The 13,910-nt window shown below is 38.2% G+C and overlaps 1 protein-coding gene across 4 annotated transcripts in view; it reads right to left on the reverse strand.

The window, feature by feature from the left end:
* CNOT6 (CCR4-NOT transcription complex subunit 6) overlaps window positions 1–13,910 on the reverse strand; it is a 47,454-nt gene that overhangs the window by 9,230 nt on the left and 24,314 nt on the right. For all 4 annotated transcript variants that reach the window (XM_050961562.1, XM_050961561.1, XM_050961560.1 and 1 more), the window contains 7 exons: window positions 11,237–11,423; window positions 7,230–7,315; window positions 6,083–6,187; window positions 5,918–5,986; window positions 2,721–2,878; window positions 2,084–2,238; window positions 375–529 (listed from right to left, as the gene is read on the reverse strand). In XM_050961562.1, the coding sequence (XP_050817519.1) occupies window positions 375–529; window positions 2,084–2,238; window positions 2,721–2,878; window positions 5,918–5,986; window positions 6,083–6,187; window positions 7,230–7,315; window positions 11,237–11,423 (915 nt within the window). The remainder of the gene's footprint in view (window positions 1–374; window positions 530–2,083; window positions 2,239–2,720; window positions 2,879–5,917; window positions 5,987–6,082; window positions 6,188–7,229; window positions 7,316–11,236; window positions 11,424–13,910) is intronic.

Raw genomic sequence — 13,910 nt, forward strand, 5'->3', positions numbered from 1 at the left:
TTTACAACCACCTCTGGCTAGTTCAATGGCACTTCTATATTCTTCCAGCTAGATACACCAAGTTAATTTCCCCTCTCAACCTCAATTCTTCAACTTTTTCTTTATAAAAAAAAATGGGTGGGGGAAAATCAAACTTTTACAAAGCTTGCATCATTCAAACATTCTAGTTAGCATTTGCTATTTCAATTTTTTTCCCCAAATTTGATTTTAATTTAAGTTTGCCCAAAAAATTTCAGCACACAATTGTAGATACGGTGTTTATTTGTGGAATGTTGTTTTCCATTCTCTATTCCTCTGAAACAAAATTTTCATTTGTACTGGAGACTGTAACATGATACCATAATCCAGTCAAAAAACTGTATTAAATTACTTACATGACATTTCTATTAATTCCTTTCGCAGCTCTAGCAACACAGCAACTCCAATGTTATCTTTTGTCATAACTCTGTTCAGCATCGCTTCAGACCCTTCTGAGTTTGCCATAGCTAGTTGATTGAACTCAACAGTATGTTTCTGGACTAAGATGAATCTGAAAAAACAACATTGTGTGGCTTCTTAACTTGTCAAATGACAAAGGAAATACTATAGCTTCTTCCTCATTTTAATTAAAACTTGCTAGATGACATAAGTAAACTAAGTTACACGAATCTCAGCCAGTCACATTACTGCTTTATAAAAATGCTGAGATGATGTCAGAAGATATAATTTCATTAGCAATTTTTATCTGCACGCCATCTTAAACAGATTTAATTTAACCCCTCCTTCCCAAAATCAACACTTCCCACATTCTTTCATTTTGAAAAATACAATAAGATATTTTGCTTCTCCTGATCTATCATATTTACTGATTTGAACTAGCAGGCTTAAGAGAGAGTGACTCAGCACTTGTTTCTGAACCAGAGTGTATTGAAACAGACATCTGCATTGTTTTGTGGATACAGCAGAACACAGAAAAATTCTTAAGGACTTAGATAGCTAGGGCAATCACTGTTTCAGAGATAGAACATTTAATTGTCTATATATTCCTTATATTTTCACAAGTGATTAATGGTTTTGGGATGCCTCAATTTTTTTGGTACTTGACTTTAGACACCTTAAAATAGCTCCTGATTTTCAGAAAGTCCTGAGTTCTCCCACTTCTGAAAATCAACCCCCTTTAAGGTCTCTCAGTTTGGGTAACCAAAAATCACCAGTCATTTTTTGAAGTTTAGGCTTATATTTTAGGAACGGTTTGGGTAACAAGGACAGGTGTCTCACTGTTCATAAAAAGCTAAATGACTCAGTCCAATTGCACTCAAGAAATAAATTAAAGATTGTAGTCTTTTCCTATTGTCTCAGACTGAGTGCATTTGGATTTGAAAAAGATCAGGGGTGAAATTCTTGCTTGAGTTTTCATTGCGAAGGTCTCTCCAATTCAGAGTGATATGCCGCTTCCAACCAATTCAAACCAATTTTCTAGTGGATCTTGGCTGGAGGCCTCTGCCGTGGAGCAAATTTTACCTTCAGCATGAAGATCTCTCAGATTAGCGTTGCAAAAGCAGCTGAAGAGTCAGACAGGTGTCACTGTTTTATGATGGGAATTTCTTTTGCCTGAAGTGTGTGTTCTACAGGTCACATTCCCCATGTTTCCTATTGTTTGTTCCTTTTTTCCTATGCTTTGGGGGCTTTTTTCGGAGCTTTTTTACACCATCAGCAGTGAATAAATACAAAATATTTCATGATACTTTTATTGTACTTGCCTTTATATCTAATTTTGTTTGTTAGCATTTTTTCCACTTTCATACAACAAAGCATCAAAGATTAAAAGAGAACTGGCCCAACAAGGTGCCTCTTGTGCAGAGTATTCCTTCTAGAGGTAGAAATACTTTGTACAAAATATGGAGAGATGCAAAAAAAGGGTTTAGCTCTGGCCAAAGTGGTCCCAAGGACTGTGAACTTTTCCCCTTATCCCCAACAATGTTAGAATAGAAGTTCCACACCAAGACCCACATCTTCCTCACAGCAACTTGGGGCCTAAATTTGACCCAGAAGAATTGTGTGAAAGGGAACTGGCACAACAGAAGGTTTTATGAAACACACTTACTTTTCTGTCTTGAAAAATATTGCACAACCATCAACATGTTTTCTTTCCTGTTCTGACATTGTCCTAGCTCTAGATTTTGGGCTGAAGAACCCATTATAGCCACGCTCCTTCAGTTCTATCAGGAAAAAACTGTAGTACTGTTCAGTTTCAACCTCCTGTAAAGTTATAAGACAGCACACTGTATTTGTTTAGCACCACCAGAGTACAGAAGACTGGTACTATGTCTATATTATTTAGCCTCTTTTAGAAGAAAGTATAAGTCACCTCCAAACTGGCTTTAGGAAACTCAAAAAAAATAGATAAATCAAGGAATGTAAGCATAAGCCAGCCATATTGCTATTTTAAGGCAGAAGATATAAATAAATTTCTGTAATCCCCAGAGATATGATTATCTCATGCTGTTTATCTGAACATGCGTCAGGTTATATATACACACACTTCAACACGTTTCTCCGATCAGCAGCTGCTGGTTAGTGTTCCAACTGTGTAGGTTGGAAAAGCATTCTTTTGATGTCAAGCAATGAATAAGAGTTCTAAATTACGACATATTGCTTTAAAGGAAAGTTTACTTTAATGAATGTAATGTACAAGAATCAATACAAGTGAACACAAAAGGAAAAATAAATTTATCATTTACCTGGAGACTTATGATGTCAGCATTGCAGTTCAAGATTTCCTGCATAATGGCTTTTTTTCTGTACTCCCAGTTCAGTGCCCACGATGGACAATAGCCATATAACTGCCGGGTGGCATATTTATCACAAAGTACGTTGTAACACATGACAGAAAACAAGGCTGCAGAACAATAAATTTAAATTACTGATATATTTTACTGAAAAGCACAATTACATTCTTCATTTCTACCCTTCGGTAATTTTAACAATTTCACGCTTCAAGTGCTTTAACTCAAATATATAGTTTAACAGCTGACCCTGCACAAAAATGCATCACATGTTCTCTCTAAAATAACCAGCCACTCCTTTTGTCTGAGCATACAGTATTCATTGTTAACAGGTTACTAAAAAAACCTCCATATGTTGCTGACAGAAATGGTCAATAGCAGACAAAGGCAGTTTACACTGAGAATTAAGCCCATTATAGCTTTGTTTCTTAACATGCTTGCTTAAAAACTAACAGTAGATGTTGATCTTTTTGACTGTTACACTGTCCTTACATGTTAATAAGTAAAAGGGGACCCCAAATCCGATTGAGATGTATTGTAATACACTTAATGAAGGAATTAAATTCTGATGTAGGCCCCAATCCTGTAACTGGCACTGAATGGTGGACCCTAAGTCTGTACAAGGCCTGTTGTAGGAACAGGATCTCAAAGAACACTCGGTAAGATTGAGCTTACACTCAGGCAATTGGGTGGCCCAGGTCTGAACTAATATTTAAAAAATAAAGGGAAAGGGCTTAATTCTAAAAGGTAGAATGCAAAGCAAAAAATGAGATTTCTTTTGCCAACTACAGCTTCTGTATTACCTAGGGAGAGTCTCTGAATAACCATTCTAAGAAAACCAAAACCAAAAGGCTTAAATAAAAACAAAAACAAAAAAACATATCATGCTCTCCCTTGGCTCTTTGCTGGAGCGTCTTATCAGGATCTTAGAAGGACCTGAACAAAGAAGTCATAACCTTAGCTGCAGCTCTACTGTCTGAATGCGCTGAAGATGCTGCGACAATCTTATTATTCATGTCATAGACTCATAGACTTTTAAGGTCAGAAGGGACCATTATGATCATCTAGTCTGACCTCCTGCACAACGCAGGCCACAGAACCTCACCCACCCACTCCTGTATCAAACCTGTGTCTGAGCCATTGAAGTCCTCAAATTGTGATTTAAAGACTTCAAGGTGCAGAGGATCTTCCAGCAAAGGACCCATGCCCCCCACTGCAGAGGAAGGCAACCCCCCACCAGGGCTTCTGCCAATCTGCCCTGGAGGAAAATTCCTTCCCGACCCTAAATATGGCGATCAGCTAAACCCTGAGCATGTGGGCAAGACTCACCAGCCAGACACCCAGGAAAGAATTTTCTGTAGTAACTCAGATCCCACCTCATCTAACATCCCATCACAAGCCATTGGGCATATTTACCACCAATAGTCAAAGACCAACTAATTGCCAAAATTAGGCTATCCCATCATACCATATATCAAGCTTAGTCTTGAAGCCAGATATGTCTTTTGCCCCTACTACTCCCCTTAGAAGACTGTTCCAGAATTTTACTCCTCTGATGGTTAGAAATCGTTGTCTAATTTCAAGTCTAAACTTCCTGATAGCCAGTTTAGATCCATTTGTTCATGTGTCCACATTGGTACTGAGCTTAAATAACTCCTCTCCCTCCCTGGTATTTATCCCTCTGATATAGTCAAATATCTTGCCAATGTTCTCCAGGCAAAGACAGAAAGGCCCTAGAAGCAAGCAGGAAGGAATGGGGGAGGCAGAAAGACACTTTTTCCCTTTTGAAATATTTACAAAGCTGTATTTATATACACTAAAAATGTGAAATTCTTGTTTGAACACAATGCTTGTTTCAAGCACAATGCTTTCCAATACGTCTTTAGTTTAACCTGTGTAACCCTATCACTGCACCTAATTCTGCAGTGGGGGGATAGGAGCTTCCATCTGTATTCATTCCTATCAGCCCCCTACTCCCTTTCTTACTCCTCAAATTAAGAGATTCCTAACTTCTCAACTCCCTCCATCCAGAAGGACTGCTCACCCACCAAACAATGAGCATTTTCCATGCTACATACCTACCCACTACCATGTCCTCAAATGAGACAGGGCATAGAATTGGGCAGTATGGAGATGTGAGGCAAAGGGGTTCCCAGCCAGGAGGGCGCTATGTTCATAAAGACATGCTTATTCCTGTGTTCTCGCCTGATTCTTCCTCCCTAGAAAAGTGCCTCCTGAGGGCTTCTCCCTTAACCAAGGAAAGTGGCTTGGAAGATTGAGCAGGACACTGACAAAAATAATGTGTTACTTTTAGTAAGGCCAGCAGAATATCCACACCAGTAACATGACCAATGTTAGAGTGATCATAAAAATTAAGACTGGAGGGAAAAAATTTAAGGGATCAAAAGACTTTTACAACAATAGCATTTTGACATATGCCAGGTTCTAGGCAGCATATTATGACAACCACTATATATCAGAAAAGGGGGAATAAAATGCATGATCCATTTTAAAATTTCAGTGACTAATCCCTATAGTTTCTTTCAAGTTATTTCAAATCTGTCTACTGATTAGCTGAACAACGAGTTAGACTTGTAACGTTTGGAACTAAAGATTAAATATACCAAATAAACTTGCACAGTTCCCAACTTCAGTAACAACAAGCCTCAATATTGTACAATAAAAACCTAATGTTCCTTTAACAGTAACTAGTAAAGAACAATTTCTCAGATTCTCCTTGGGGCTACAAGTTTTAAATATAAATATTCTCTGATTGCCCAGGAATTTTTTTTTTATTGTACATTTGTTGAAAGTCAGGGGGAACTTTTCTGCTGTTCCTGGATTCTTCAACAATCATTCAATTAATATTTTACAATTGATCAGCTACTTTTAAAATACTTGAATAACTCGTTTAACTCTAGTGGTGAGTAGTCCAATTAAAGATAAAGGCATTCATTACCTTTAAGAAAAAAGTAGCGAATTCCGCAGACAAATGTGCTGTTTGATGTAGGAATGCCTATGCTGGCTACCATCAGTGAATATGAGATGTTTTAGTTTAAGTATCAAAAAGAAATATTTCAGCAGACGGTAACGGTGAAGTGATTTTAGATGGAGGGGAGGGAGAAATCTATAAAGAGTCATTGCAATGCTACCTGTTGGTCTTGTTCTGTCTGGTTCTTGCAACATAATCCAAGATCTTGGAGGTGGTTGTTCTGTTGAAACTATTAGAACATTTAAAAAAAAAAATTACACACAAAGTGAAGTAATCATATTTATTTTAAATGGCATAAATAAATATTTTGGGAATGATCACTTACTTCTTTTTGCAGTACCTGCCAAATTATCAAGCAAATAATTCAGGAGCCTTCGTGTTCCGTCCGGTTCCAGGTAGAGGTTCAGTATATCCTGTGTAAGTGGATTTCCTGCAAACATGTTTACAAAAGTAAAATTAAACCAGAAAATGTCGTGTGTGTGTGTGTTCATGTTTAAAGTCTTGGATATATGACTGCAGAACAGCGAGAACCGTTTCCCTTTTAAAAAAGTATTTCAATTTTCCATTCCTGCAAACACTTGCATTCTCTTCTGTATCTGAGTTCTAGAAGGGCAGCTCTAACTTTCATTACTGGATCTAATAGACCCTGTACTAATGGAGGACTATCATAGTGAAGTTTTGCTCTGTCACATCCTGCCCCTCTCTAAACACACTTATAATGGCGGTGGGGAATAAGTCTGATGTAGGAGCAATCTCCGTCAGTTTTATTTCATAAGAGAGTGGCCTCCCCTAGGCCAAAAGCATTCCCTGCTGGACATCTACCACTAGAATACGGTATCTTTGTGCCAGATCTCAAAGAATCTGGCCCAATTAATTAAGAGAGCTACTCTACAGAGTCAGATAGTAAAAGTTCACACAAATAGGGCACAATATAATTGTCCAATCATAAGAAATATTAGACTTTTGAGATTTAATGCAGTTTATAGGCATCATACTCAATAGAAAGAGCCTGATCTTGCAAGCATTTCATTCACACAACTCCCACTGAAGCCAGTAGATCTACATGCCAAACTCTTACAGTATTGGCTCCAAAATTTTGAAAATCAATTTTGAATTGCTATTTGCAGTCAGATACTATGGCGATCACCAGCAGTACAAAATCCTAAAAAAAGTTACTCAGTTGAGCCTCCTTCTGGGGGAGAAAGAGTTTCATAACTGCAGTGTAAGTTCAATTAAGCCAGGTTTAAACAAAAGCTATATCTAACTTCCATATAGGTAACCAGAAAATGAACTTGACTTTTCATTCTTTTTTGGGCCAGATTCATTAAATCTCAATATATTTATAGAAAAGAGAAGAATAAATTCCAAAACCAACAGCTGCCATTTGGTAACATTTTATAAAATGTGTAGCTTAAAACAGCTGTGGCTCAAGAATGAGATCAAAACATAAAATGTAGGTAAAAAAGTCATACCTTTCAGACCTAATGTCTGTAACTGAAATAGTTTCCCCAGCTCAAATGGTAGAACCCGTAACAGGTTGTTATTTAAATGGAGTTCCCTGTAGGCAAAAATCAGAATAACATGAAGTGGGAAGTAACACAGTATTTGTTATCAACTGCTTATTGCTGAAACAGTTTCACTATAAGAAAGAAACTGTACTATCACACCACTACTTGGAAAAATTGGAAAACTAAACAGTCAGCAAGGATTAGGGACATCTTGCTGTACACACTAAAAAAAACAAAACCTCATTAAGTCTGAAGTACAGAGCAGAAGTTAGTGGGGGTGGAGAGTCCACCTATATGGTCATAAGCTTTTGTAAAAGTTAACAATAAATTAAAATATTAAGAAATTACAAGAAATGAAGCAATTACAGTTCTGACAAGCTGGACCACAAATGGCTGAGTTAAGTTTAAAGGACAATTAAGAAAATAAGATTATAGCCATTAAAATAAAACCAAGAACAAAAAACGGTTCCAGTACTATTATTGCTATTATATTACCATGCTGTTAACCCTCTCTCTCTCATTTAACACATCACAGTAAACTATAATTTTCCAATTAACTTTCGTTTGTCAAAATAATTTCACTGCTTTGTCAACAGAAGTCAAATATCTGTTGATATATTGTGTGAAGGCTATCAGTCACACAAAAATTAAATTAACTGGTTTCAGAGTAGCAGTGTTAGTCTGTATTCGCAAAAAGAACAGGAGTACTTGTGGCGCCTTAGAGACTAACAAATTTATTTGAGCATAAGCTTTTGTGGGCTATAGTCCACTTCATCGGATGCATGCAGTGGCTGCAGCCCACGAAAGCTTATGCTCAAATAAATTTGTTAGTCTCTAAGGTGCCACAATTAAATTAACTGTGCTTCTGGCCTATAAAAAGTAATATTCTATTGTTTATTTTTACAGTGTTACTGTTGAGATATTTTTACTTGGGAGAAATAGAAGTTGGCAGGTCCCAACAGTCCAGCCAACAGGGGAAGAGAAATTGAACTTGATAACGTGTCTTTTGCTTACACTCAGGCTATGTCTACACTTAAAATGCTATAGTTTAGTGCTGCGGTGCCTCAGCGTAAACACTTACTATAGCAATGAGAAGGGTCCTCCCATCGCTGTGGATAATACACCACCCTGAGAGGCAGTAGTTAGGTCAGGGGTCGTCAACCTTTCAGAAGTAGTGTGCCGAATCTTCATTTATTCACTCTAATTTAAGGTTTCGCATGCCAATAATACATTTTAGAAGGTCTCTTTCTGTAAGTCTATAATATATAATTAAACTATTGTTGTATGTAAAAGTAAATAAGGTTTTTAAAATGTTTAAGAAGCTTCATTTAAAATTATATTAAAATGCAGAGCCCCCCGGACTTGTTGCCAGGACCCCGGGCAGTGTGAGTACCACTGAAAATCAGCTTGCCTGCCACCTTTAACACACATGCCATAAGTTGTCTACCTGTGAGCTAGGTCAACAAAAGACTTCTTCCATCAGCCTAGCGCTGTCTACACTGGGGGGTCAGGTCAGCTTAACTATGTTTCTCAGGGATGTAGATTTTTCACACCCCTTTGAGACATAGCTATGCCAATAATTTTTCATTGTAGACCAGCCCTAAAATGGTCTAATTTAGGTATAATGTTAAAATCGAGATATAGTCACAATCACTACATAAGACTTACATAAGAGTTACCCATATGATTCTGCCAAACTAGAGTTCCCTAGCCATTCCTTGCAAGATGTAAAAAGAGCATAGATAAAAGTAGACATTTTAGGAGGAAAAGACCAAGGGCCCACCTACTCCATTCCTAGATTTCCAGGCAGTAACGTATACTGCTTAGGGGAGAGAGGAAGGGAGGGAGATTTGAAAACAAAAAACTTACCAACTTCCCACCACTGGCCTAAGTCATTCAAGCTTTATTTGCCTACCACAGTGTTTGCCAACCTTTTTTATTTCCAGACCCCTAAAAAATTTTCAAATGGAGGTGCAGACCCCTTTGGAAATTCAACCTGTAGTCCGGGGACCCCTACTATAGAATCCTTAGACTGAAAACTGACTAAACAGAATTCAGCTGTAAGTACTCCATGTGCTTGGCTCAGCATAGCATTTGACGCAGCGCGAGAAAGGACGTTAAACTGTGGGCATTTACGAGAACGACAGCACTTCCGGGTTTTGATCTGTAGGGAGAGGTGTTCATATACTTTTGATTGATCAGAAAAACAGAATGCCTCTTTGGGCTCTGAAACTTCATTTTCATAGTCACCTTTCACGGACACCTTTGACATAATCTGCAGGCCTCCAGGCGTTCACAGACCAGAGTTTGAAAACCACTGGACTATCGCATAGTTGGGAATAATATTCTACATGAACCTAAAGGGCAACTAATACATTGTTCTTTATGAAATTACCTTGTTGTCTAAGAACTTTTGAGAACTTTGCAGAACTCTTTAAGGTGAGTTTTTGGTTCAAGGTGCTCACCTGGGTTCATTCTAGGTATAGATTACAATTCCACTAACAAATAAAGTACAGTTTTCATAAATTGTTAAAGAAAAATGATAAGGATAGTTGTCTAGTTTAATCTCATTTTGGTTAATGCTCTTTGGCGTCAAAGAGCTCCCTTTAGGCAGCAAAGAGGATCATAGCAAGTCATACTAGTCCTTCCAAACAAATCAAAAGAATCTTGAGCTCTCTGAAATTTTTCCCCAATTGTGTTGAAGAAAAATTTGTGATAGTTTTTTTAGCTCTCTCCAAAGACTGGCAACTTGATCATTCTCCATTAGCTGGTTCACTGTCTCCCAAAGTCATTGGAACAAATTTTGTCTGCATGTGACAGGGAGACACAATGGATCTTAGACAAGCTAAGCCCTTTATAAAAAAAGACAGTTCCCAGACATGGAGGTTGAAGGAGTTATTTATTGACTCTAAAAGATTCTAGGTAGTGTCAGTTCACACTATTTCTCTGGTCCATAATACTGGTGACATTCAAAGCTGAAATTACTCTGTTAGTCTGGAAATTATACCACAAACTATGAGGAGAGTGCAGTAGCAGTTAGCAGGAAACACAAAACTACTATGGGATTGAGACTTGCAGAGTGCTACCACATAGGAAGCACTTACGGACTGTTCTTCACTTTACCCTCAGTGAAAAGAAATCATGGATCAGCTACAATTACTGAGGACAGTGTGTGTGCAGTGGGTTAATGCTTTTAATGCCCTTCGTGTCTACAGACCAGGATTCAAATATTATGTTTGTCACAAACGGAACCTAGATTGGTGGTCTGATCCGAGTTTGTTAGTGCACATTTTATAGTCAGAACAAGATTTTATATTCTCTGTTCAAAAGAGGCTCAAGACAGGGATAGCTGGCATTTTGCAGAATCAGGATTGGAGTAAATTGGGAAAATTTTAGGAAAGTTTTCACAATATCTGCACGCACTATTCTGCACAGTGCTATACTAACATCATTTGCACAAGAACATAACTTGCATCAATATTTTAAAAGGAAAAAGGCTTTATAAAGAAAAAGGAACACTAATTAGTTCACAAGGTGAATCTCAATGTTTTAGTAACTTTAAGATGGGTAGGTGATGATACTGAATGACAGCTGGGTGCTGTAAAATACTCTTTTCTCTTGCCATGAATTAAGGGGCAACTCCTGCACCAACTCTATGGGTGTCAACAGTTCTTCAAGAACAGCACCCTGCATAAGGATTTGGGGATGTGTTTGGAGGGATGTGTGTGTATGTAAACCTGATTTAGCAATGTCATGCAAGGTGCATGCCACCATGCTCAGCTCTGTAGGAGCTCATTGTACACTGTTGCATGGGATAACTGGAGATCAGGGCAAATATAGAGTGCTAGGGCTGTAGTTATAACTCCAACCATTAGGAAAAATTGTTTATAATGGCTTTGGTTAGTTACAGAACAGAACTGTGCCAAAACATGAAATTGATGTCTGCTGGGATCGTAAATGAATTTGCATACCTGAGTGACACCATGTTTCCGAGTTCTGCTGGTAAACTACGGATTTTATTAGAGGACAGGTCCAGATATACCAGATTGTGAAGCTTGGCAATGTCTGAAGGAATACGGGACAAGGAATTGTCACTGAGATGCAAAGCTGTCAAATGGGTCAGTGACCATAAAGATGAACTTAAGCTTTTAACTTTCCCTGTAAGAGACAGAGAAAGAAAGAAACAGGAGTAAAATAAAAATAGTGTTGGACATTTTAAACATCTAGTTTTAGCATTAAATGAGTATTTTATGACATCTTGTTTGAACAGTGTTTAGAGTTTTCTGCAATATGGTTAAAAATGGAAGATTACATAGAAGGTACTCTAATTTCATGACATTTTGATGGCACAAATAAATGTTCCTTTAAATTTTCTTGCCTGGGCTCTTTAGACATTTTTGAGCCCATGTTTTAAGCCTTGGACATCCTCTTCCTCTCGAAAGTGCTACAAAAAGCAATTTACAGATTTATGAACTGATCATGCATTCAGTATTTTAAAATAAAAAGGCTCTCTTTCATGCCATTAGTTCAACAAATAAGAGCACGCAGCTTCTTCTGGATTTCAACAGTGTTATTCCTGTTGTACCTATAAAGGTAACTTTAGAACAGGGATCCCCAAACTGCACGTCACCAAAAGCTGCGCTGGCTATGGCCATGGGCTCAAGAACCACACCAATTTTGTGTAAATGGAGGATATTAACATTGATTCATTTTAAAAAGTCAAGAGATCTACTCCTCCATATGGCAGGAACTTGAAGTATCATAAGGGACATCATTAGAGACATTTCTCATGCAAGGCTGACTTCCCACCCTTCAATCAGAAAGACTATCTATATCAGGGGTGGCCAACCAGTGGCTCTGGAGCCGCATGTGGCTCTTCAGAAGTCAATATGCGGCTCCTTGCATAGGTGCCAACTCTGGGGCTGGAGCTATAGGTGCAAACTTTTCAATGTGTCAGAGGTGCTCACTGATCAACCCCCAGCTCTGCCCCAGTCTTGACCCCTTTCCACCCCTTCCCCCAAGGCTCCTGCCTCTTCCTCCGAGCCTGCCGTACACAATGAAACAGCTGATTGTGGTGGGCAGGAGGCACAGGGAGGGAGGGGAAGGCGCTGACTGATAGGGCTGCCGGCAGGCGAGAAGTGTAGAAGCTGATGGTGGGGCTGCTGACATATTACTGTGACTCTTTGGTAATGTACATTGGTAAATTCCGGCTCCCTCTCAGGCTCAGGTTGGCTACCCCTGATCTAGGCTGTATCAAGAGCACTGACGGAAAAATCAGAACATCATTTCCTCAGAGGCAAAATAGGCTCACTACCATTTAACAGACTTTTTATAGCTGATTTAGTCATCTATGAGCCACCAATGTTAAACACTCTTTCCAATTAAGTCATTATACTCCAAATGTATCTGCTGATTATTTTTTTCCCCCCAACTCTCTTCCTCCTACGAAAAGCTGCACTGAGATAAATTGGTCGTTTTCCCTCCTTTAACTTTTATTTCTTTATTTTATGTAAGTGTGTCCAGAATTTTCATCACTGGCACTGGGTGAGTGGAGGGAAAGAAGGATCAAGTTATTCAGTTTCATTTGAATGTTTTTCTTGCCAGGAATAAAAATCCTGGCTGCATGGAGGTACATAAAGAAATACAATTTGAAAGGAAAATACATATTTAAAAAAAATTCAATGTTTTTTAAACTTTCAATAGTGATTTCCAGGTAAGTTCAACTGACAGTATAGAACAGTTCATGGAATATAAACGGCAGCCAGTACAGGTGAGATTTCAACTCATGCTCTCCTCTTGATCAACTCAAAATTTTCCCTCAGGCAACAAGGGATTGGTGGGATAATATCACACACACAGGACTTGTCTCCAAGTATATTTTATGTGCATCTATATCTATATAAAACCTTGAATTAAACCCTTAGAGTTAATATCTTTGTAAAAACTAGTCTGGGTACTGCTAAATTGTTTATTCTAGGCTACAAACATTTGTAGTGTACCGCAGACTGATCTCTAGTGGAAAAACTGTAGTGTAATCATAGTCACACATGAGGAAGGTTTTGCTTATGGGACCTGTTATATTGTTACTGCTAAAGATGGCAAGGACATCTCAGCACATTTCTTTTCAGTAATGGAGAAAAAGTGACCAACTGAGAGACAAACAATAACTGATACTGGATTAATCTGCACATACAGAGCAACATGTAGACCAAAGCACAGATCCTAGAGTTTTCTATTTCCTGCAAAAGGGTCTGAAAAAGATAAAACCAGTGAAAAAAATTTTTAAAGGGGGGGAGGGGTGGTAATTTTGGAATTTGCTGTATCAAACCAGCATGAAAAATTCAAACAGAACTCAAAGTTTACATTCTGTTTTGTGTTTTGCCATTTTTGTAAATTTTCATAAAACAAAGGTTTAAAGCTCCTGTTAAAACTTCTACAGCAACATTAACTATGCTGTTATGACTGGCTCCAGCATAATAATTTTACATCTGTATAGCACCTTTCATTCCAAGAGATCCCAAAGTATCCACAGTAAAAAGGTACTATCATTTTGGTGGCAGAGTCTGACCCTACAACACTTACTCAGGCCCTAATTCAGGAGAGCATCCCTACTCAGGAAAACGCTTAATCACATGCTAAAATGCT

This window comes from Gopherus flavomarginatus, chromosome 7, assembly GCF_025201925.1.
Source record: "Gopherus flavomarginatus isolate rGopFla2 chromosome 7, rGopFla2.mat.asm, whole genome shotgun sequence".
In the NCBI taxonomy this organism is placed as follows: domain Eukaryota; kingdom Metazoa; phylum Chordata; order Testudines; family Testudinidae; genus Gopherus; species Gopherus flavomarginatus.